Source organism: Oncorhynchus gorbuscha, linkage group LG19, assembly GCF_021184085.1.
Source record: "Oncorhynchus gorbuscha isolate QuinsamMale2020 ecotype Even-year linkage group LG19, OgorEven_v1.0, whole genome shotgun sequence".
Taxonomy (NCBI): domain Eukaryota; kingdom Metazoa; phylum Chordata; class Actinopteri; order Salmoniformes; family Salmonidae; genus Oncorhynchus; species Oncorhynchus gorbuscha.
Window position 1 is genome coordinate 38,107,569 of NC_060191.1, and position 25,441 is coordinate 38,133,009.

General features: G+C 45.8%; 1 protein-coding gene across 5 annotated transcripts in view; it reads right to left on the reverse strand.

Moving 5' to 3' along the window:
- Positions 1 to 119: 119 nt before the first annotated feature.
- The window catches only part of LOC124005836 (echinoderm microtubule-associated protein-like 1), a 39,927-nt gene continuing 14,605 nt past the window's right edge, over positions 120 to 25,441 (reverse strand). For 2 of the 5 annotated variants that reach the window (XM_046315440.1, XM_046315443.1), the window contains exons 3-23: positions 24,482 to 24,614; positions 24,115 to 24,219; positions 19,669 to 19,691; positions 14,547 to 14,676; positions 13,924 to 14,073; positions 13,025 to 13,094; positions 12,851 to 12,865; positions 12,604 to 12,714; positions 10,779 to 10,874; positions 10,408 to 10,542; positions 10,175 to 10,274; positions 9,832 to 9,986; positions 4,064 to 4,189; positions 3,712 to 3,843; positions 2,297 to 2,364; positions 2,011 to 2,099; positions 1,747 to 1,844; positions 1,550 to 1,637; positions 1,357 to 1,452; positions 839 to 969; positions 120 to 612 (exon numbers count right to left, since the gene is read on the reverse strand). In XM_046315440.1, coding sequence (XP_046171396.1) covers positions 487 to 612; positions 839 to 969; positions 1,357 to 1,452; positions 1,550 to 1,637; positions 1,747 to 1,844; positions 2,011 to 2,099; positions 2,297 to 2,364; positions 3,712 to 3,843; positions 4,064 to 4,189; positions 9,832 to 9,986; positions 10,175 to 10,274; positions 10,408 to 10,542; positions 10,779 to 10,874; positions 12,604 to 12,714; positions 12,851 to 12,865; positions 13,025 to 13,094; positions 13,924 to 14,073; positions 14,547 to 14,676; positions 19,669 to 19,691; positions 24,115 to 24,219; positions 24,482 to 24,614 — 2,177 coding nt within the window. In that variant the 3' untranslated portion in view covers positions 120 to 486. Of the gene's footprint in view, positions 613 to 838; positions 970 to 1,356; positions 1,453 to 1,549; positions 1,638 to 1,746; positions 1,845 to 2,010; positions 2,100 to 2,296; positions 2,365 to 3,711; positions 3,844 to 4,063; positions 4,190 to 9,831; positions 9,987 to 10,174; positions 10,275 to 10,407; positions 10,543 to 10,778; positions 10,875 to 12,603; positions 12,715 to 12,850; positions 12,866 to 13,024; positions 13,095 to 13,923; positions 14,074 to 14,546; positions 14,677 to 19,668; positions 19,692 to 22,593; positions 22,730 to 24,114; positions 24,220 to 24,481; positions 24,615 to 25,441 lie in introns of those variants that run through there. The other 3 variants (XM_046315442.1, XM_046315444.1, XM_046315445.1) reach the window with 3 other exon arrangements.

Consider the following 25,441-nt stretch of genomic DNA (forward strand, 5'->3'; position numbering starts at 1 on the left):
TACATTACATTCAACATCATTATTTTAGCGCTACCTTTTAAAGTCACTGTACACCGTTTGAATCACTGCCTCTGGTAAATAGCTCTTTAAATACAGTATCAGAGAGTATTCAAACATGATTGGATTAGAAACTTTATTAACAAAACGAAGGCAAAGCACATCTTAAGCTTACTCCTAAATATGTATTAAGTGCTAGGTGCCACACCACCACAATACAGTTAATATTAGAATACCACAGCCACTCAGATATACCTCTATAGACCTTTGCAACATAAATAGCAGCGACAACTGTGTTTAAATAGCCTTAAAATAGTCTCGACATGCTTATTCTCTGAAGTCAGTGCCCCACCTAGTGGCACCTCAGGACAGTACCATCAAACATATGTGCAGAGAGGAGAGGGTTAAAGGTGGGTGTTTTTATAGGCACAGCATTGCTGCCCTCTGGTGGGCAGGAGGCGACGGTGGAGACTGATGCAGCAGGGTTGTCTAGGTGACCACCCACTGGAGGATGCTGGTGTCCTTCCCTCCGGTAGAAATCAGGTGACTGTCGTCGTGGAGAAAGGCAACGTTGGTCACATGGCTGCTGTGGCCACCATAGGTATGGCTTGGGGCCTGCATGTCGTGACAAGGAGGGAGAAGGGAGACGGACACAAAAGGTTAAAAATTCATTAGAAAGATCCTAACTTCCACTTCATTCAAAAAAAAAAACATTGATTTATTGGAAGGGTTTCCCCCTGAATGATTAACTTCCATACGTTTAAGATGCAAACAGGTTAACTTAAGTGGATGACAAAACACTCAAATAAAACGTATAAGACGTAAATGACGACAAGCGTACCCTTGGCTGGGAGCAGGGGTTGGAGAACAAGTGCACTTTGCCAAAGTCGTCAGCAGAGGCCAGCAGGGAGGAGTCATGTGACCTGCACACGGCGTTGATGTCCGTGCCGTCAGCACCGTCAGGCCACACGCCTAGATAGAACCAGTGATGTAGCAGTAAAACTAAATAGATGGGTAAACTTTTTTTGTTTTGTTCCCACTGGTCACAGTGAAAAAAGTCATGCTTAAGTTCCTATACTTTCAATGCATACTTCCGCAAAAGGTGGGTAGACTGTTTACTTTGCGAACCAAACCAGCCCAGAGGCAGGAAACAAGAGACTCCACTTGATACAACTGCAAAGACTAACAGCTCCATTTTAAAGTGGTTGGACTGCTGTCACAATCTGCAATTGCTAGAGTGACCTGAACTGACTGTAAAGAACTCAGTTACAGTTGAAGCATATACGTTTTGTTTCTTGGGTTTATAAAGCTACAGTCTGGTTTTGCCATCATTACCCCAAACAGGAAGTGGTGACTCACCAAAGACGCTGAAGCCTAGAACACAAGTGGAGGTTGCCCACTCCACATTACGAACGAGGTCCATGCTCGTCACATGTTTGCCGCTTGAAGCTTCCCCTTTACCACAAACAGAAGGCGAGCTTGAATGTACCACAACACAACATAGACTACAGTTGTAGACAGAGAGTTATCCGTTTGGACAAAAGAGGCTCACAGAATAGGATCTCGTAGTCTCCTGAGTTGGTTACGATGTACTGGCTGTCGACGGACCAATCCAGATGGGTGACAAAACTGGAGTGACCCTATGGAGGGAAAAAAGTTTTTTTTTTCAAATCCCAAAAATGTTAGTGTAATAGTTCAGAAAATATAAGGATTTAATTTTCCATAAAAGGGATTGTCTTTCTTACTTACAGTGCATTTCCCCACGCGGCTGTACTTCTTGCCATTCTCCATCACGGCATAGATGTAAACAAAGTTGTCATGGGAACCTACGGCTAGGAAGTTGCCGTCTAAGAGCAGGAGAGTTCTTTTTTTAATGGATGTAGGAGGTGGAGGATAAGAATACTGTATAAACCTGTACTGTTTTGTTCAGACTTATTGGAGCCATTAACAATGTGTATATTTAAGTTGGGATACACAGTATGATATTGTAAATGACGGTGTCTTGTACAGTACCTGGGGAGTACTTGATATTAGAGATTATCTCGTTGCCATCAGTGTGCATGAACACCAGGTCTCGGGTGTCAGCGTCCAGCACCAACCACCTACAGACACACAGACAGTAGGAGGAAGTATACTGTAAGTGAGACCATTTGATAGTATCAGGGGAATGACACCATGTACTCAAATTCCATACCAAATCCTTCATCCTGTCTAAACGAATTGGGGACATGTGCCGTTAGCATTTCATTGTCCAATAAGAGATGATTGGTAAGCCAATGTGTCTGAAGATGTACAGTACCTTCCTGTCATGGTCCCCACTGCCAGCACAGCTCCACTGGGGTGGAACCCTGCACAACGCCCTGGGTCCTGGGGAACGGAGGGAGACATGGAGGATCAGCAGGACTGCATGGTGCACCATCACATACAAGACACTCCCTGTACTCCCTGTTTACCTACGACTGCGTGGCCATGCACGCCTCCAACTCAATCATCAAGTTTGCAGACAACACTACAGTGATTACCAACAACGATGGTAATCGGAGGGCCCTCGGAGTGTGGTGTGAGGTTATTTTCCTGACACTCAACGTCAACAAAACAAAGGAGATGATCGTGGACTTCAGGAAACAGCAGAGGGAACACCCCCCTATCCACGTCGACGGGACAGTAGTGGAGAGGGTAGTAAGTTTTAAGTTCCTCGGCATACACATCACGGACAAACTGAATTGGTCCACCCACACAGACAGTGTGGTGACGAAGGCACAGCAGCACCTCTTTAACCTCAGGAGGCTGGAGAAATTTGGCTTGTCACCAAAAGCACTCAAACTGTTACAGATGCACAATCGAGAGCATCCTGTCGGGCTGTATCGCCGCCTGGTACGGCAACTGCTCCGCCCACAATCGTAAGGCTCTCCAGAGGGTAGTGAGGTCTGCACAACGCACCACTGGGAGAAAACTACCTGCCCCCAGGACACCTACACCACCCGATGTCACAGGAAGGCCATAAAGATCAAAGACAACAACCACCCGAGCCACTGCCTGTTCACCCCGCTATCATCCAGAAGGAGAGGTCAGTGCAGTCACATCAAAGCTGGGACCGAGCGACTGAAAAACAGCTTCTATCTCATCAGACTGTTAAACAGCCATCACTAACATTGAGTGGCTGCTGCCAACATACTGACTCAACTCCAGCCACTTTAATAATGGAAGAATTGATGTATAAATGTATCGTTAGCCACTTTAAACAATGCCACTTAATATAATGTTTACATACCCTACATTACTCATCTCATATGTATATACTGTTCTCTATACCATCTACTGCAGCTTGCCAATGCCGTTCTGTACCATCACTCATTCATATATCTTTATGTACATATACTTCATCCCTTTACACTTGTGTGTATAAGGTAGTAGTTGTGGAATTGTTAGGTTAAATTACTCGTTGGTTATTACTGCATTGTCGGAACTGGAAGCACAAGCATTTTGCTACACTCGCATTAACATCTGCTAACCATGTGTATGTGACAAATAAAATGTGATTTGAAGTCAGGACACTTACTATGGACTGATGTAAATACACTAAACAGCTAGATGTTGTTTCAGGTGCCTTTGTCATTACAGCAGAACCAACTACGTCAAACTACAACTCTCTTCTGGAAGCTGGTGTATATTCAAAAGAGACTAGCTACAGAGAAGAGTCGGAAGATTGAGAACCTCGATGGTCTTGCTCCAGACAGGCTGATGGGAGTTGGTGTCCCATAGGTGGACCTGCTTGTCCTGGCCACAAGTCACAAACTGCTCCATGGAAGGATGGATGTCCAGACCCCACAGCTCATCTGTGTGACCCTAAGAGATTAAGAGAGGAGGCGAGAGAGGTGAGGTGAGATGATAGAGAAAGGGTATTGCGTGTGCAGAAAAAGCAAAATGGAGACCGATGAGGAAGAACGGTAAGAGAGGAAGGGAGAGAAGAGGAATATGGGGGTTATAAACAGGTAAAAACAGATATATACTTCCTACTGAAGCGTAGGAAATAACTAGTTACAGTGGAAATTGAGAGGTTGTGTACCTGTACTATAGGGTTGAGTGTGTCAGGGAAAGAGCCTGTAAGGACGGTGTTCTTGGTGGTCCCCACTAAGAGCTCCCCCTGCTTCCCCTCAGTCACGGCTCTCACTGGCCCAAACGCCTCAGGCACCTGAGAGAGAGGACACACGACAGCAACGAGCATAAAACTATACATCTCATCGGTCATTCTCAAGTTGCATTACGACTACCCAAAGGACACAGACACTACCTACCGCTCAAAAGTTTGGGGTCACTTAGAAATGTCCTTGTTTTTGAACAGACGACTCACAAGTCCTCAACTGGCAGCTTCATTAAATAATACCCGCCAAACACCAGTCTCAATGTCAAGCAGTGAAGAGGTGACTCCGGGATGCTGGGTCTTCTAGACAGAGTTGCAAAGAAGAAGCCACATCGCAGACTGGCCAATACAAATAAAAGATTAAGAAGATGGGCAAAAGAACACAGACACTGGACAGAGCAACTCTGCCTAGAAGGCCAGCATCCCAGGGTCGCCTCTTCACTGTTGACGTTGAGACTGGTGTTTTGCGGGTACTATTTAATGAAGCTGCCAGTTGTGGACTTGTGAGGCGTCTAGTTTGAGAAACAGACACTAATGTACTTGTCCTCTTGCTCAGTTGTGCACCGGGGCCTCCCACTCCTCTTTCTATTCTGGTTAGTGCCAGTTTGCGCTGTTCTGTGAAGGGAGTAGTACACAGCGTTGTGCGAGATCTTCAGTTTCTTGGCAATTTCTCACACATTCGAGACGTGTAGTCCACTTGTCATTCCAATCTCCTTTGCATTAGCGTAGCCTCTTCTGTAGCCTGTCAACTATGTGTCTGTTTATCCCTGTTCTCTCCTCTCTGCACAGACCATACAAACGCTCCTCACCGCGTGGCCGCGGCCACCCTACTCTGGTGGTCCCAGCGCGCACGACCCACGTGGAGTTCCAGGTCTCCGGTAGCCTCTGGAACTGCCAATCTGCGGTCAACAAGGCAGAGTTCATCTCAGCCTATGCCTCCCTCCAGTCCCTCGACTTCTTGGCACTGACGGAAACATGGATCACCACAGACAACACTGCTACTCCTACTGCTCTCTCTTCGTCCGCCCACGTGTTCTCGCACACCCCGAGAGCGTCTGGTCAGCGGGGTGGTGGCACCGGGATCCTCATCTCTCCCAAGTGGTCATTCTCTCTTTCTCCCCTTACCCATCTGTCTATCGCCTCCTTTGAATTCCATGCTGTCACAGTTACTAGCCCTTTCAAGCTTAACATCCTTATCATTTATCGCCCTCCAGGTTCCCTCGGAGAGTTCATCAATGAGCTTGATGCCTTGATAAGCTCCTTTCCTGAGGACGGCTCACCTCTCACAGTTCTGGGCGACTTTAACCTCCCCACGTCTACCTTTGACTCTTTCCTCTCTGCCTCCTTCTTTCCACTCCTCTCCTCTTTTGACCTCACCCTCTCACCTTCCCCCCTACTCACAAGGCAGGCAATACGCTCGACCTCATCTTTACTAGATGCTGTTCTTCCACTAACCTCATTGCAACTCCCCTCCAAGTCTCCGACCACTGCCTTGTATCCTTTTCCCTCTCGCTCTCATCCAACACCTCCCACACTTGCCCCTACTCGGATGGTATCGCGCCGTCCCAACCTTCGCTCTCTCTCCCCCGCTACTCTCTCCTCTTCCATCCTATCATCTCTTCCCTCCGCTCAAACCTTCTCCCACCTATCTCCTGATTCTGCCTCCTCAACCCTCCTCTCCTCCCTCTCTGCATCCCTTGACTCTCTATGTCCCCTATCCTCCAGGCCGGCTCGGTCCTCCCCTCCCGCTCCGTGGCTCGATGACCCATTGCGAGCTCACAGAACAGGGCTCCGGGCAGCCGAGCGGAAATGGAGGAAAACTCGCCTCCCTGCGGACCTGGCATCCTTTCACTCCCTCCTCTCTACATTTTCCTCCTCTGTCTCTGCTGCTAAAGCCACTTTCTACCACGCTAAATTCCAAGCATCTGCCTCTAACCCTAGGAAGCTCTTTGCCACCTTCTCCTCCCTCCTGAATCCTCCGCCCCCTCCCCCCCCTCCTCCCTCTCTGCAGATGACTTCGTCAACCATTTTGAAAAGAAGGTCGACGACATCCGATCCTCGTTTGCTAAGTCAAACGACACCGCTGGTTCTGCTCACACTGCCCTACCCTGTGCTCTGACCTCTTTCTCCCCTCTCTCTCCAGATGAAATCTCGCGTCTTGTGACGGCCGGCCGCCCAACAACCTGCCCGCTTGACCCTATCCCCTCCTCTCTTCTCCAGACCATTTCCGGAGACCTTCTCCCTTACCTCACCTCGCTCATCAACTCATCCCTGACCGTTGGCTTCGTCCCTTCAGTCTTCAAGAGAGCGAGAGTTGCACCCCTTCTGAAAAAACCTACACTCGATCCCTCCGATGTCAACAATTACAGACCAGTATCCCTTCTTTCTTTTCTCTCCAAAACTCTTGAACGTGCCGTCCTTGGCCAGCTCTCCCGCTATCTCTCTCTGAATGACCTTCTTGATCCAAATCAGTCAGGTTTCAAGACTAGTCATTCAACTGAGACTGCTCTCCTCTGTATCACGGAGGCGCTCCCCACTGCTAAAGCTAACTCTCTCTCCTCTGCTCTCATCCTTCTAGATCTATCGGCTGCCTTCGATACTGTGAACCATCAGATCCTCCTCTCCACCCTCTCCGAGTTGGGCATCTCCGGCGCGGCCCACGCTTGGATTGCGTCCTACCTGACAGGTCGCTCCTACCAGGTGGCGTGGCGAGAATCTGTCTCCTCACCACGCGCTCTCACCACTGGTGTCCCCCAGGGCTCTGTTCTTGGCCCTCTCCTATTCTCGCTATACACCAAGTCACTTGGCTCTGTCATAACCTCACATGGTCTCTCTTATCATTGCTATGCAGACGACACACAATTAATCTTCTCCTTTCCCCCTTCTCTGATGACCAGGTGGCGAATCGCATCTCTGCATGTCTGGCAGACATATCAGTGTGGATGACGGATCACCACCTCAAGCTGAACCTCGGCAAGACGGAGCTGCTCTTCCTCCCGGGGAAGGACTGCCCGTTCCATGATCTCGCCATCACGGTTGACAACTCCATTGTGTCCTCCTCCCAGAGCGCCAAGAACCTTGGCGTGATCCTGGACAACACCCTGTCGTTCTCAACTAACATCAAGGCGGTGGCCCGTTCCTGTAGGTTCATGCTCTACAACATCCGCAGAGTACGACCCTGCCTCACACAGGAAGCGGCGCAGGTCCTAATCCAGGCACTTGTCATCTCCCGTCTGGATTACTGCAACTCGCTGTTGGCTGGGCTCCCTGCCTGTGCCATTAAACCCCTTCAACTCATCCAGAACGCCGCAGCCCGTCTGGTGTTCAACCTTCCCAAGTTCTCTCACGTCACCCCGCTCCTCCGTTCTCTCCACTGGCTTCCAGTTGAAGCTCGCATCCGCTACAAGACCATGGTGCTTGCCTACGGAGCTGTGAGGGGAACGGCACCTCAGTACCTCCAGGCTCTGATCAGGCCCTACACCCAAACAAGGGCACTGCGTTCATCCACCTCTGGCCTGCTCGCCTCCCTACCACTGAGGAAGTACAGCTCCCGCTCAGCCCAGTCAAAACTGTTCGCTGCCCTGGCCCCCCAATGGTGGAACAAACTCCCTCACGACGCCAGGACAGCGGAGTCAATCACCACCTTCCGGAGACACCTGAAACCCCACCTCTTTAAGGAATACCTAGGATAGGTTAAGTAATCCCTCTCACCCCACCCCCCCCTAAGTTTTAGATGCACTATTGTTAAGTGACTGTCCCACTGGATGTCATAAGGTGAATGCACCAATTTGTAAGTCGCTCTGGATAAGAGCGTCTGCTAAATGACTTAAATGTAAAATGTAAATGAATAGCCTTCATTTCTCAGAGGAAGAATAGACTGAAGAGTTTCAGAAGAAAGTTCCTGGTTTCTGGCCATTTTGAGCCTGTAATCGAACCCACAAAATGCTGATGCTCCAGATATTCCACTAGTCTAAAGAAGGCCAGTTTTAATGCTTCTTTAATCAGAAGAACAGTTTTTAGCTGTGCTAACATAATTGTAAAAGGGTTTAGCTAACACAACGTGCCATTGGAACCCAGGAGTGATGGCTGCTGTACGCCTATGTAGATATTCCATAAAAATAAATCTGCCGTTTCCAACAACAATAGTCATTTACAACATTAACAATGTCCACACTGTATTTCTGATCAATTTGATATCTTAAATGGACAATTTTTTATTTTTTTATTTGAAAAACAAGGAAATTTCTAAGGTGACCCCAAACCTTTGAACAGTAGTGTATATAAACTAAGCAAAAAAAAAAAAAAAGTACTCTCTCCTCATGGACTGCACCAGATTTGCCAGGTCTTGCTGTGAGAGGTTACCCCACTCTTCCAACAAGGCACCTGCAAGTTCCCGGACATTTATGGGGGGGGGGGTGCCCTAGCCCTCACCCTCCGATCCAACAGGTCCCAGAGGTGAGATACGGACTCTTCACTGGCTATGGCAGAACACTGACATTCCTTACAGGAAATCACACACAGAACGAGCAGTATGGCTGGTGGCATTGTCATGCTGGAGGGTCATGTCAGGATGAGCCTGCAGGAAGGGTACCACATGAGGGAGGAGGATGTCTTCCCTGTAACGCACAGCGTTGACATTGCCTGCAATGACAACAAGCTCAGTCTAATGATGCTGTGACACACCGACCCCAGACCGTGACGGACCCTCCACCTCCAAAATCGATCCCGCTCCAGAGTACAGGCCTCAGTGTAACGCTCATTCCTTCAATGATATACGCGAATCCAACCATCACCCCTGGTGAGACGAAACCGCGACTCGTCAGTGAAGAGCACTTTTTGCCAGTCCTGTCTGGTCCAGCGACGGTGGGTTTGTGCCCATAGGCAACGTTGTTGCTGGTGATGTCTGGTGAGGACCTGCCTTACAACAGACCTACAAGCCCTCAGTCCAGCCTATGTCGGACAGTCTGAGCACTATTGGAGGGATTGTGCATTCCTGGTGTAACTCGGGCAGTTGTTGCCATCCTGTACCTGTCCCGCCCGCAGGTGTGATGTTCGGATGTACCGATCCTGTGCAGGTGGTTACACGTGGTCTGCCACTGAGAGGACGATCAGCTGTCCGTCCTGTCTCCCTGTTGCGCTGTCTTAGGCATCTCACCTTGCAATTTATTGCCCACATCTCCAGTCCTCATGCCTCCTTGCAGCATGCCTAAGGCACGTTTACACAGATGAGCAGGGACCCTGGGCATCTTTCTTTTGGTGTTTTTCAGAGTCAGTAGAAAGGCCTCTTTAGTGTCCCAAGTTTTCATAACTGTGACCTTAATTGCCTACCGTCTGTAAGCTGCTAGTCTCTTAACGACCGTTCCACAGGTGTATGTTCATTAATAGTTTATGTTTCATTGAACAAGCATGGGAAACAGTTTTTAAACCCTTTACAATGAAGATCTGTGAAGTTATTTGGATTTTTACAAATTATCTTTGAAAAACCGGGTCCTGAAAAAGGGACGTTTCTTCTTTTGCTGCGTTTAGTTAACAAACACTTGGTCTTTCTAACTGTCCTGTGCTAAGGAAAAAGTCAAGGGAAGTGATGACCTCAGCAGCAGTCGTCTTTTTTTTGGCTCATATAGAGTACAGCATGTCCTTATCTGCATAAGGTTGACTCATCCTTCAGAGTCACCCACACCCTCCTCTCTCACCTCCATCTCACTCTGCTTGTTATAGTCGTGGTCCCAGAGCACCATCCTGCGGTCCTTCCCTCCACCGGACACCAGTGTACCGTCCTTCAGCACACACAAGGAAAAGATCCCGCCCTCATGGGCCCTCGCCACCACCTGGCTGATTCGGTTCCCACCTGTCAATCACAAACAGCAGTCAAATAATATTCTTCAAGGATGGACGTTTGAGGTGGACTTGTGCGTTTGGTACCTTATTCTTAATAAATTGCTTTCATGAAAGTAAAGAAATGGATGTGTGAATTGAGTGACTGATTGTAGAGCACTGAATTATGGAGGCTGAGAAGGTGATTGTCTTCAAACACACCTTTGGCCCAGACGAAGATGTTCCCACTGGAGTCTCCTGTGATGGTGTCTCCGTTCTCAGCAAAGGCCACACACAGCACGTACTTGGGCTTCTCGTTTTTCTGGGAGAAACAGTTTAACAGTTCGTGTTATAATTCAATAAGTACTTTGTGTACACAATATATCTTTTTTTACGGTTATCAGTTGTAACCAGGAGGCAGAAGTTAACAGTTGTATTTTCGGTCATCGACATACCTCAAACAGCCCCTGGCGCTTGGTGAGAGTGTTCCCGTCCATGGTCCAGAGGTTCAAGTGGGACTTCCCACAGGTGACGATCAGGTTGGCGTCCATGGGGTGGAAGGCTGCGGCCAGCACTGAGTCATTGGAGCACTGAAGGGGACGAGAGGAGAATTCGACCCCTGAACTTGCAGACAATGGTGACTGACCGCACCACAGACAACAACACTTACTCATACCCAAGCCTACACTGCTGACGCCTTCACTTTTCTTTATTTATGATAAGCGATCAATCAAGACTAGTCATTATTGCAGTGATACACCATGCAATACCAAGGAAAGCAGCTCCCCTCATGCATACTGTAGTATAGTCTGTGAGGATTCATCACCTTCACATCCGCCAGCTGCTTCTCCTTCTGCCAGTTCCACACAGACAGGATGTGGTCATTGGCGTCATCGACGGCACAGAGATGAGCACCACCATTCTGTTGTAGCACAAGGAATTTGTCAGAGATCTAATATATATATATATATCTCATGTAAATAAATAGCTCTATTTGTTTCAGACAATTTATGGATATTTAACATATAAAAAGGTGCATTCGGAAAGTATTCAGACCCCTTGACTTTTTCCACATTGTTATTTTACAGCCTTATTCTAAAATGGATTAAATTATTTTCCCCCCTCAATCTACACACAATACCCCACAAAGACAAAGTGAAAACAGGTTTTTAGAAAAGTGTGCAGATTTATTAAAAACAAAAATATCACATTCACATAAGTATTCAGACCATTTGCTATGAGACTCAAAATTAAGCTCAGGTGCATCCTGTTTCCATTGATTATTCTTGAGATATTTCGACAACTTGATTGGAGTCCACCTGTGGTAAATTCAATTGATTGGACACGATTTGGAAAGGCACATACCGGTCCATATAAGGTCCCACAGTTGACAGTGCACGTCAGAGTAAAAACCAAGCCATGAGGTCGAAGGAATTGTCCTTAGAGCTCAGAGACAGGATTGTGTCGAGGCACAGATCTGGGGAAGGGTACCAAAAAATGTCTGCAGCATTGTAGGTCCCCAGGAACACAGTGGCCACCATCATTCTTAAATGGAAGTAGTTGGGAACCACCAAGACTCTTCCTAGAGCTGGCCGCCCGGCCAAACTGAGCATTCGGGGAAGAAGGGCCTTAGTCAGGGAGGTGACCAAGAACCCGATGGTCAATCTGAAAGAGCTCCAGAGTTCTTCTGTGGATATTGGAGAACCTTCCAGAAGGACAACCTTCTCTGCCGCACTCCACCAATCAGGCCTTTATGGTAGAGTGCCCCGACGAAAGCCACTCCTCAGTAAAAAGCACGACAGCCCACTTGGAGTTTGCCAAAAGGCACCTGAAGACTCTCAGACCATGGGAAAGATTCTCTGGTCTGATGAAACCAAGGTTGAATTCTTTGGCCTTAATGCCAAGTGTCACGTCTGGAGAAAACCTGACACCATCACTGCGGTAAGGCATGGTGGTGGCAGCATCATGCAGTGGGGATATTTTTCAGGGACTGGGAGACTAGTCCGGATTGAGGGAAAGATGAACAGAGAAAAGTACAGAGAGATCCTTGATGAAAACCTGCTCCAGTGCTCAGGACCTCAGACAGAGGGGACGGTTCACCTTCCAACAGGACAACAACCCTAAGCACGCAGGAGTGGCTTCGGGACAAGTCTCTGAATGTCCTTGAGTAACCCAGCCAGAGCCCAGGCTTGAACATCTCTGGTGAGACCTGAAAATAGCTGTGCAGCGACACACCACATCCAACCTGACAGAGCTTGAGAGGATCTGCAGAGAAGAATGTAGCGTAGCTTGTAGCGTCATACCCAAGAAGACTCAAGGCTGTAATCGGTGCCAAAGGCTCTTCAACAAAGTATTGAGTAAAGGGTCTGAATACTTATATAAATGTGATATTTCAGTTATTTTAAATGTGCAAACATTTCTAATAACCTGTTTTTTCTTTGTCATTGCGGGTTAGATGTAGATTGATGTGGAAAAAACGATTGAATCCATTTTAGAATAAGGCTGTAACGTAGCAAAATGAATGAGAGGTCAAAGGGTCGGAATGCATAGTATGCTGCCTATTGTCATGGAACATGCTTTCAAAGTAATAATAAATGACTATGAATGACTTTCTCAAAGTTAGGTGTGTAATCACGTTGTGGAGCGCTTACCGACTTGGAGAAGGCCACACAGGTGACCGCCCGGTCAAACACGCCCATCCCAATGACATGCAGGGTATTGAGACTGACCGAATCCCACACACGCACATGAGGAGGCAACAGCTGAGAGAGAGAGAGAGTGGGTGTGAGAGAAAGAAATTGGATACAGTGCTGTCATGTATTACAGTGAAATATATAAGATGGCCATAAGAGGACATAACAGGTCATTACGTCAGAATGTGTTGATTTTAAAATGTACCTTGCCCTCTAACAGCTGATAATGAAATGAAGGAAAGAGAGAGAAAGAGTGGGTCTGAGAGAGAGAAATTGAAAACACCGCAGCCATGTCCATACTACTGTGAACCACAATACGATTCCCAGAAGAGGTCATATTCCTTTAGAATAGAAGAAAATGTTGATTTGAAAAATGTACCTTGCCATCTTTGGAGGTTCCGGCGACTTGTCCAGTGGCTATGGTGACCATGTCTGGATGGATGCCTAAGCTGTCGGGAAGACAGAACAGTCACAGTGATGTGGCCATGAGGCTACGCTAACCTTTCCCACTTGTCCTCTGGGGACTTCTTGTTATGTTTTCCAGTCTCTGTACTCCATGGCTTGTAATGCGGTCCTAGTCAACTCATTTATTCAGCCCTTCATTATTACAAGTTAATAATACTTCAAAAAGGAAAAACAATGGGGCCCTACAACAAAGACACTGGTACAAAGGCCCTTGAAGAGGTACAAGTGTTGTGATGGTACATAAACTTGCACGAACGCATTTGCACATTTTGAAGGTCAATTCTACATTATTATAGCCACACTGAAAACATTAGTCTACAATATAAATGAAAAAGTAAGCTGGCCAAGAGTTGGCTGTAGCCCAACATGTATGACAATGATACTGTGCAAGTAGGATATTACCATATTACAGCCCAACCTTTGTTTGCACAGGAGACACTGCCTCAAACAGGACCTGATTTAAATAGAGTTAGTTTATCCTGAATCAATGTGTATTTTAAGGAAGTTCTCTTTGCACAGTAAGCCTTGGAAAATGCAAATCTACCTTGCCTCGGTTTCAATCAAATGACAGCCGATGATAATCAGGTGACACTGTGAATGGCATACAGTGAGCAATCACATTTAGCTAAATTTATACCAAATGCCCTTTTGCAAAGCCTATCACGTGCATATTGCAGCATCACCTTCTGCAGTGGAAGCTAAGGCTAAGAAGAAAAAGGTACATTTCCTGAAGAAATGTTGTGTGCTTGCGCCGGTCAACCAAAGGTTATGCTAGTGGGAGATGCTGAACTAAGCACACTAAACTAGCCTTACCATTTGACATCGTCGTTGTGGCCCAGGTAATGTCTCTGCTGCTGTTCCTCCACATTGTAGAGCACCACCACGGAGGCATTGAAGTAGACTATCTCCCCTGTGGGGAGCAGGTAGAGGTTGGAGCGGCAGTCTCTGCCCCTGTACCCATACCTGGACAACCGAGGGTTTAAGGACCACAACAGTAATCCTGTCTGAACGACCATAGTGTTGAACAGTAGGAGGCTGATGCTAATCTCAGAACTTATGGGGAGGTAAGTACAATACAAACCAAAGACATTACTCTCCAGGGGCCATAAACTCATAAACACAAGTGATCAACTATACAAAATAGTCAAAAGGGGTCTTATATTCCTGTGTGCCGTCAGTAATGCAACACTGAAATGTCCTTTCTGAAAATGTGCATTATACTTCTACAGCCATTGTCCCAAACCAAGCTTTCCCTGGTTCATCTGGGGTGTAATCATTCGTCCAACCCTAGCAAACTGAAAAGGTGCAACAAAAACAAGTTTATGTTGGAAACATTCAGGTAGGTCCCTTCCTGTTTTGTTCCGTTTAGTTCCTAGTGAATACACCCCTGTATGCCTAGCAACATTATTCGTTGTGTGTCAGTGACAGAAGGATACACCCACTGCAGTTTGAGCTTGTGCGCAGGCAGCGCCCCCTTGTGGTCCAGGCTGTAGCTGTCCCTCTTCTGGTCAGGCATGTGCATGGTGACTGGCCGACCCCTCAGGAACATCCTCACATAGCCATCCTCTGACACAAGAGAGGGGGCGAGATAAGAACATGAAGGGGAGGGATTAAAAAAAACAGTTTTATGGTGAAACACTCTATACCGTTCCTTGCAAGCAGTAGGTAGTGAAATGTAACAGCCTTCTGAACATAAGCACTCAAATAAATTATGTTCCCCCACCCATATAAGAGGCAGGATTTGTGCATTGAAATCACTGAGGCAAATTACAGTGAATTCGGAAACTATTCAGACCCCTTAACTCTTTCCATGTTTTGTTATGGGCGGCAGGTAGCCTAGTGGTTAGAGTGTTGGGCCCTGAGCTGACAAGGTACACATCTGTTGTTCTGCCCCTGAACAAGGAAGTTAACCCCACTGTTCCTAGGCTGTCATTGTAAATAAGAATTTGTTCATAACTGACTTATTATTATTTTATTAATTACATCACAGCCTTATTCAAAATGGATTAAATATGTTTTTTCCCCACTCATCAATTTTACACACACACACACACACACACACACACACACACACACACACACACACACACACACACACACACACACACACACACACACACACACACACACACACACACACACACACACACACACACACACAATACATGACAAAGCGAAATTGTTGCAAATGCATTACAACTTAAAAAGTATTTCAGAACCTTTATTTAGTACTTTGTTGAAGCACCTTTGGCAGCAAATACAGACTTGAAATCAAATCAAATTTAATTTGTCACATACACATGGTTAGCAGATGTTAATGCGAGTGTAGCGAAATGCTTGTGCTTCTAGTTCTGACAATGCAGTGATAACCAACAAGTAATCTAACTAACCATTCCAAAACTACTGTCTTATACACAGTGTAAGGGGATAAAGAATATGTACATAAGGATATATGAATGAGTGATGGTACAGAGCAGCATACAGTAGATGGTATCGAGTACAGTATATACATATGAGATGAGTATGTAGACAAAGTAAACAAAGTGGCATAGTTAAAGTGGCTAGTGATACATGTATTACATAAGGATGCAGTCGATGATGTAGAGTACAGTATATACGTATGCATATGAGATGAATAATGTAGGGTAAGTAACATTATATAAGGTAGCATTGTTTAAAGTGGCTAGTGATATATTTACATCATTTCCCATCAATTCCCATTATTAAAGTGGCTGGAGTTGGGTCAGTGTCAATGACAGTGTGTTGGCAGCAGCCACTCAATGTTAGTGGTGGCTGTTTAACAGTCTGATGGCCTTGAGATAGAAGCTGTTTTTCAGTCTCTCGGTCCCAGCTTTGATGCACCTGTAATGACCTCGCCTTCTGGATGATAGCGGGGTGAACAGGCAGTGGTTCGGGTGGTTGATGTCCTTGATGATCTTTATGGCCTTCCTGTAACATCGGGTGGTGTAGGTGTCCTGGAGGGCAGGTAGTTTGCCACCGGTGATGCGTTGTGCAGACCTCACTACCCTCTGGAGAGCCTTACGGTTGAGGGCGGAGCAGTTGCCGTACCAGGCGGTGATACAGCCCGCCAGGATGCTCTCGATTGTGCATCTGTAGAAGTTTGTGAGTGCTTTTGGTGACAAGCCGAATTTCTTCAGCCTCCTGAGGTTGAAGAGGCGCTGCTGCGCCTTCTTCACGACGCTGTCAGTGTGAGTGGACCAATTCAGTTTGTCTGTGATGTGTATGCCGAGGAACTTAAAACTTGCTACCCTCTCCACTACTGTTCCATCGATGTGGATAGGGGGGTGTTCCCTCTGCTGTTTCCTGAAGTCCACAATCATCTCCTTAGTTTTGTTGACGTTGAGTGTGAGGTTATTTTCCTGACACCACACTCCGAGGGCCCTCACCTCCTCCCTGTAGGCCGTCTCGTCGTTGTTGGTAATCAAGCCTACCACTGTTGTGTCGTCCGCAAACTTGATGATTGAGTTGGAGGCGTGCGTGGCCACACAGTCGTGGGTGAACAGGGAGTACAGGAGAGGGCTCAGAACGCACCATTGTGGGGTCCCCGTGTTGAGGATCAGTGGGGAGGAGATGTTGTTGCCTACCCTCACCACCTGGGGGCGGCCCGTCAGGAAGTCCAGTACCCAGTTGCAAAGGGCGGGGTCGAGACCCAGGGTCTCGAGCTTGATGACGAGCTTGGAGGGTACTATGGTGTTGAATGCCGAGCTGTAGTCGATGAACAGCATTCTCACGTAGGTATTCCTCTTGTCCAGGTGGGTTAGGGCAGTGTGCAGTGTGGTTGAGATTGCATCGTCTGTGGACCTATTTGGGCGGTAAGCAAATTGGAGTGGGTATAGGGTGTCAGGTAGGGTGGAGGTGATATGGTCCTTGACTAGTCTCTCAAAGCACTTCATGATGACGGAAGTGAGTGCTACGGGGCGGTAGTCGTTTAGCTCAGTTACCTTAGCTTTCTTGGGAACAGGAACAATGGTGGCCCTCTTGAAGCATGTGGGAACAGCAGACTGGTATAGGGATTGATTGAATATGTCCGTAAACCCCCCGGCCAGCTGGTCTGCGCATGCTCTGAGGGCGCGGCTGGGGATGCCGTCTGGGCCTGCAGCCTTGCGAGGGTTATCACGTTTAAATGTCTTACTCACCTCGGCTGCAGTGAAGGAGAGACCGCATGTTTTCGTTGCAGGCCGTGTCAGTGGCACTGTATTGTCCTCAAAGCGGGCAAAAAAGTTATTTAGTCTGCCTGGGAGCAAGACATCCTGGTCCGTGACTGGGCTGGGTTTCTTCTTGTAGTCCGTGATTGACTGTAGACCCTGCCACATGCCTCTTGTGCCTGAGCCATTGAATTGAGATTCCACTTTGTCTCTGTACTGACGCTTAGCTTGTTTAATAGACTTGAGACTTCTTAGGTATGACACTACAAGCTTGGCACACCTGTATTTGGGGAGTTTCCCCCAATCTTATCTACAGATACTCTCAAGCTCTGTCAGGTTGGATGGTGAGTGTCTGGTCTCTCCAGAGATGTTCGATCGGGTTCCATTCCGGACTCTGGATGGCCAATCAAGGACATTCAGACCTGTCCCAAAGCCACTCCTGCTTTGTCTTGGCTGTGTGCTTCGAGTCCTTGTCCTGTTGGAAGGTGAACCTTCACCCCAGTCTGAGGTCCTGAGCGCTCGAGCATGTTGTTTTCATCAAGGATCTCGCTGTATTTTGCTCTGTTCATCTTTCCCTCGATCGTGACTAGTCTCCCAGTCCCTGCCGCTGAAAAACATCCCCACAGCATGAGGCTGCCACCACCATGCTTCACCGTAGTGATGGTGCCAGGTTGCCTCCAGAAGTGACGCTTGGAATTCAGGCCAAAGAGTTCAATCTTGGTTTCATCAGACCAGAAAATCTTGTTTCTCATGGTCTGAGACTCTTCTAGGTGCCTTTTGGCAAACTCCAAGCGGGCTGTCATGTGCCTTTACTGAGGAGTGGCTTCCATGTGGCCACCACCATAAAAGGCTTGAATGGTGAGGTGCTGCAGAGATGGTTGTCCTTCTGGAAGGTTCTCCCATCTTCACAGAGGAACTCTTGAGCTCTGTCACCTCCCTGACCAAGTCCCTTCTCCCCGATTGCTCAGTTTGGCCAGGCGGACAGCTCTAGGAAGAGTGTTGGTGGTTCCAAACTACTTCAATTTTAGATGGTGGAGGCCACTGTGTTCTTGGGGACCTTCAATGCTGCAGACATTTTTGGTACCCTTCCCCAGATCTGTGCCTCGACACAATCCTGTCTCGGAGCTCTACGGACAATTCCTTTGCCCCCATGGCTTGGTTTTTGCGCTGACATGCACTGTCAACTGTGGGACCTTATATAGACAGGTTTGTGCCTTTCCAAATCATGTCCAATCAATTGAATTTACCACAGGTGGATTCCAATAGTTGTAGAAACATCTCTGTTCATCAATGGAAACTGATGAAACTGTTCATCAATGGAAACAGAATGCACCTGAGCTCAAATTCGAGTCTCATTGCAAAGGGCCTGAATACTTATGAGTACTTATGTACACTAAAATGTCTAAAAACCTGTTTTCGCTTTGTTATTATGAGGTATTGTGTGTAGATTGATGAGGGACAACATTTATTTAAACATTTATTTAATCCATTTTCGAATAAGGCTTAAAAAAATAATAAGGATAAAAAAATATATATATATATTCATCCTTTTTAAAATAAGGCTTTAACGTAACAAAACGTGGAAAAAGTCAAGTGGTCTGAATCCTTTCCGAATGCACCGCATATAGCTTTAGTGTATGTAATTTCAAACTGTTCTGAAGCTTTGCAGAATTGTTTTTATTTGAGGCACTACAATTACTCAGGGTACCCCATAATACAGTCTCTCTTGGCTGATATGACATCATATAAAAACTAATTGCGGTTATGGTTTGCATTATAGTGCTGCGGCGAGTCAACTGAGCTCAATAATGGAGCAGTGTGCTGTGCTCTCTGGCTCTGACCATGCAGCTCTGCGGTCCCTAATCATTTACCCAAGCACTCAGAGGACAAGGGAAAATGCAGTTAATTGGCTTGTTAAAAATGAATACAGCCCCCAACAATAACAGACAGGCTATTGGTTGTTGTTTATTGGGCATGTTCATTCTTTACTCCTGCTCCTGTTTCATGGATTTCCGTGTAGTAACCTGGGAAATGCTTATTGGTTATGGGCCAGCAGGTAGCCTACTGGTTAGAGTGTTGGGCCTGTAACCGAAAGGTTGCGAGATCAAATCCCCGAGCTGACAAGGTAAAAATCTGTGAATACTGTTCTGCCCCTGAACAAGGCAGTTAACCCTCCTAGGCTGTCATTGTAAATAAGAATTTGTTATTAACTGCCTAGTTAAATAAAAGGTTACATAAAAATGCTCAGTGCCGGGAAATGTTTTTGTTTGCATTTAATGAATTATCTTAGGTACACTGTATTCTTTAGTCAAACTGAGGTATAAAAGGGTGCCGAGTAGGGTAGAGGAATCACACACACACACACACACACACACACACGTGTAAGACATACCTGCATTGACAGCGCATTCTTTGCTGAAACAGAAAAAGAGATAGAAGAGAACAAATATCAGTGTATGACTGGTGACTGTTAAGACACTGTGTGAGCAGTTGACATTTCTGAGACGCAGTTTATCTCCTGCTGCAATGGACCAAATGATTCAGTGACCTCATCCTTTATTCCTGACCGCCTACTTTAAAAAAAAATGTTTTTATCCACAGTAGAATTACAGTAGAGCCCATTTACGCCCATTTATGCACGTTTAGCATTATCCAAATAGTGCTGCAAGATGAAAAGCAGTAGTTCATACTGTAGCGCATATAGACAACATACACATATAACATACAGTATTCACAGACGCAAACACAATGCGGAAGGGAAAATACTGTATCCATGATGAGATAGGGGTAGCTGTAAATACAACTGGTGCCATGCCGAGAAATGGAAAAATAAGGAGAGTTATTGAGAGAGAGAGAGAGAGAGAGAGAGAGAGTGGTAGAGAATGAAATAAAGAGCAAGAGAGAGTGACAGAGACGACGCGACAGTCAATATCCTACAGAGTGGCCTCTCCAGCACTACCCGACAACAGCTGAAAAGTAATGAGTTTCTGTCAAGGCCACTGACAGATTGCCGAGGTAGGTCAGTTTGAGAGTACCATGGCAGCACGGTCACAGGAGTGATGATAAGTAAGATAAGAGAGACTCTAGGAGAAACAATCCCTCTCAGTTTGTAGGGAACATGAATGGCATGAAATAGCCATGGCCATCTTGCACACATCTGAAAATGGATAAAAGCGCTGCTAAATGGCATATATTATTAGGTTATTAACCATCTGTTTGGAGTTTGGAGGGAGACTGTGGATACAATTACAATACTACTGAAGATTGTTCTTTGACAGCTTGCTTTATACATTCTTGCTATTCAAACTGAAAATGTATTGTAGTACATTTGGGACAAAACAAAAAAAAAGTTTGGATACTCGCAAGGCACACACACACACACACCAAGTACCAATTTTGGTCGACAGACTGAGAACATAAGTAGACAGTGAGGATTTTATATTTCTGTCCTTGGCAGAGCATTCATTCACTACAGTGTATTCCATCTGGAGACTGGTTGTTTGTGGGGCAACCCGAGACAGCCGGGGCAGGGCTCTCTTTAAAGTGGCCAAGAAAATACCTGTTTGTCTCCCTGCCTGCGGCTTTCAAAAAGAGGAGAGGCCCTGTTGTGTCCAATGAGACACACTGAAAGATCCAAAGCCACAAAGGCATTTACTTAGTGATTATTTATGATCCGTGTGTTTGTTTCTTTTCAATTCATCAAAACAAGTAGCAATCTGTACCATTTGGTACAAGATAGTTACATATTATGTTGAATTCTTTGAAGTAAGTACCAGAAAATACTCTATCGCCTAGCATCATTATCGAGTAAATTCCAGGTGCTACCGGAATACAGAGAACAATACATCCAGAATGGCCTTCTGTACAGATTGTTGTAGCTTTACATCATTTTGCATAGACTTCACAAAGTGTAAGACTACATTCCACATGGAAAACGAGAGGACATGGAACGTGTGATACGATTGTGTTGTCTCAATTAGTAAAATACATGCATGTTGGAGTCTGTACTGATGTGAACAGTTGTCTAGCATAAAGCAAACAGAAATTGTGGCCAATAATGTAGTGGTCTTGTGATTTGAGTGTTTCGGGCAATTACTGTATGGTGTTGCAGCAGTGGAGAGAGTGGTTTTAGTCAAGTCCCTGTGCACTCAGACAATACGGCTGAGATTTTCAGAGCAAATTAATGCTAGGCACCCAGTGAGCTGTGTTATCCCGGGCGGTGAAGTGATTGAGAGCATACTGTATCAAACACTGCATGACAAGTCAGCATAGAGAGATAGAAAAGTGGTCAAACAGGATATCATGAGCTCTTCCTCAACCAGTATTTGCATGCATTCAGACCCCTGAATCAAATTTGCCATTCAAATACATGCAATCTGTTCCTCGTCCTCAGGCTCAGCTATACCATCGAGCCGGTCTGCAATCAGGGTGCGTCAGTCGATCCGCTTAATGCACGTGGATGAGCAAAAGTGCCAATCAATAGTCATTCTGCAGAGCAAGAGGAATCAGTAATCCAAACCAGCCACCCACGATCACAATGAAACTGAGGCATTGCAACAGCCAGGGGGGGAATGTTACGTAAGCCCCTCTCTGTCATAGAAAATCAAGCCCATGTGGAAAAAATGCCCATTCTTTTTAGTTTGTTGACTCACACACCCGTAATGTAATTAAGGATCTGCCCAAAACTGGAACGGGACAGCGCTCCCCCTAGCCTATTCATAGACGCCAACTCTAGTGTCTATTCACAAAGGAATCTTCCGATCAGGGGGATTTAGTTAACAGCCCCGATGCTCTGTCTGAACGTTAACTTTAAGTTTAAAAAAATAAAAAAAGATTTGTTGCCGATATGAAAGATAAGGTGCTTTATGCTTCCAAAACCATACCGCAACAATATGCATTTAGCCCAAACATTGTGGCTCTTAATGCGGCAATATGTTACTTTTTGGAAGACCTGACCAAATTCATATAGAAATGTGAGTTATAGATCTGTCACTCATTGAAAGCAAGTCTAAGAAGATGTATATATGTTCTCTGTGCAAACTATTAGTTATTTTTCTACCAGGAAATGGCAGAGTGATTTCTGCGTATTGCACCTTTAACAGTTTATGTTGTAAATCACAATTGACCTTTGTTCTGTGCTGTCCCTCCCCAAACCCCACTGAAAATAAAACCATCAGAAGGTCTGCATGACCACAATTTTTTTTTAAGTTACTGCTTCCTGTTGGAATAAAAGAGCCATCCACCCAAAATGGCTTTTTAACAAACAAACAATCTCCCTCCTAACTGCAAACTGTCTAAGTATAAAGCATTCCTTTACCTGGGTGATCTCTTCATGGTAACTTTTCCGTTAAGTAACAGCACAGTGTTGGCAAGGTGGTTCACAAAACAGAACCCTGTCGACAACTAACAGGCTTCCTTGTTGATTCCGTTAACTTTACTGGGCACTTTTTCCACCAATGGGGAGGCACTTCCTTACTCTGCTGGACCTCTCCTCTGCTCGGTAACCACACCTCCTTTACCTACACCCCTGAAATTTGACACCCTCGGCAGAGTGAGCTCAATGAGGGTGAGGGAGGAGGGAGTGGAAGGACTGACTGTATACATCTGTCTTTCAAAGCTTAATAGCACCTCCATAAAACATTTACATCATTTACATTTAAGTCATTTAGCAGACGCTCTTATCCAGAGCGACTTACAAACCAATCAGATAATGTTATCTACTATTCAAACAATGAGCAGGTGTTGGGCGTTTATGTTCGGTACAAGCAACCAACCATGCATTTGACTGTGAATACACTGTTCCATCTTCCTTTACTAATCAACTGTGCTGCGTTCACCATTACTTAGATGTATGTAAATAATGATGCTGTTAAATACAGTAACCTACATAACACTGCACCGGACTAAAATGACGGAAGTGCATGTTAAAACACATCAGCAGATCTGTATTTCTATACGTATGTTGTCAACATAGAGAGATCATAACACCACCCTCCCCGGCTGTCTCCTCTCCTCCCTAGACATTACACATACACGGGTCTAAATGATTCAAGCCAGTCAAACATCCAGCGTGCATTCACATGCTCTCTGCACAGAAATCCAATGCCACGGTGTGGCACAGCAATGCATCCGTGGTGCATTCACACAAGTGTTTAATGATCCTTTGTCATCTGATCTGAACAGCGAGAGGTTAAAAACAACGATCGGTCTACTGATCAGAGTGTCCTAAATTGGACGTCAACAAAGCCACACCGAGACCTTGGGACCTCGACTGTCAGAATACAATGTCAGCCCGAGGAAGGGCTGGGAAGAACACAGACCCACACCATATGTCACCTGTCTGGGAGAAAGAAAGGCTATTTATAATAATAATTTACAGTATATCTGGCAAAGGAGGCAGATATGGCTGCTCAGGATGTGGCAAGCGGTCTTGATATTTTCCCCAGAGTTCAGAGATAAGCTGTACACCCATTCTCAGATGTCGGGGTTGACTGTACAGATGTATATAAGGTATGCACAGATGTATATTAGCATGGATGTGAGCTACGGCTACAGATGCCTTGTGGATAAAAGAGGGACATAGTGAACTGTAACACTGAGCAGCCTAAGCATAAACTTACACTATGTGAGAATGCAGTGCTAAGGTGCTCCCTGCTTTGGTCTTCTCTAGCCAGTGACTACATCATTGTCAGTCAGAGGGTTGCTTGGCTGCACACCATGATCTCTCAGTTAGCCAGAAAGAGCAGGAGTGATTGCTGTGTCAGTGTTTCGAGGTTTAGCTGAGTCAGTGTCTGTGTTTAGAGGGTTAGCGGGGTCTGTGCTTGTTTCAAACTGTCACCTGCTCCTGCCACATGCGGAGCTGCTGGACGAGGTGGTTCTGCTTCTGCTGTCAGACACCATCTCCCTCCTGGCCGTGGAGAGACGCTCTGTCGACATGCTCTTCCTGGTGGGGGAGGATAGGTGAGAGGGGGAAGAGGGAGAGGAAAAAGACGAGAGGTGGAAAGAGTGGGAGGGTGAAGAGTGAATAGGGGTATTGAGAGGGATATGAAAGGCAAGACATGTCCCCAGTCATTAGTTTACAGTGCCTACTGTACAGTAGATTCAATGCAACACTGCCACCCTAAGGTTGAGTTTGGAAATGCACATTAGAAGTATACCAAGAAAAAAAAACAGTATTAGATCCACACATTCGGACCATGTCTTACCTTTTTATTGACAGCGACACTTCCTTTTTGGGAGAAGAGGGGGAGGAAGGGTATCCCCCCATACGTTTCTGCTGGTCATAACCATTGCTGAGAGTGAGAGGCTTGGATGGTAAGGCTTGCAGGAGTTGGCGCACTGGCATCAAGAGGGAGAGAATGGTTCAGTAAACAGATGTATGTTGTTGAAGTTTTTGAAAATCGACACTGCAAATTCTTACCAAAGACTACATACAGTAAGTAGTACATGGTTTATCTCCATTGCAAATATATATATATAGTTTCCCGATCTTTCTTATATCTCTCAGATATAGGAGAGACACTTCAGAACAAACTTCCTTTCGATTTTTAAAATTATTTTTACTATCTGTTATTCAATGCGTTTCTATGGGCCAAATTAAATGTTTAAATCAACACATTTTTATATATATTTTTTGATACCTTAAGCTGATTCAAAATGACATAGCCATATGATCCTTGGTATGACCATCTTAAAACAATTCCCCCTGGCTGGTAACCAACACTCTCCACGCCTTGTGCATCAGGTTGAAAATGCAACATCCTCAGTAGTAGTAGCCTCACATATCGAGCTTCTAGACTCTCCTATTACAGCTAGTACAGTTGAAATCGGAAGTTTACCTACACCTTAGCCAAATACATGAAAAACTCAGTTTTCCACTATTCCTGACATTTAATCCGAATAAAAATACCCTGGCTTAGGTCAGTTAGGATCACCACTTTATTTTAAGAATGTGAAATGTCAGAATAATAGTAGAGAGAATTATTTATTCAGATGTAATTTCTTTCATCACATTCCCAGTGGGTCAGAAGTTTACATACACTCAATTAGTATTTGGTAGCATTGCCTTTAAATTGTTAAACTTGGGTCAAACGTTGCGGGTAGCCTTCCACAAGCTTCCCACAATAAGTTGGGTGAATTTTGGCCCTTTCCTCCTGACAGAGCTG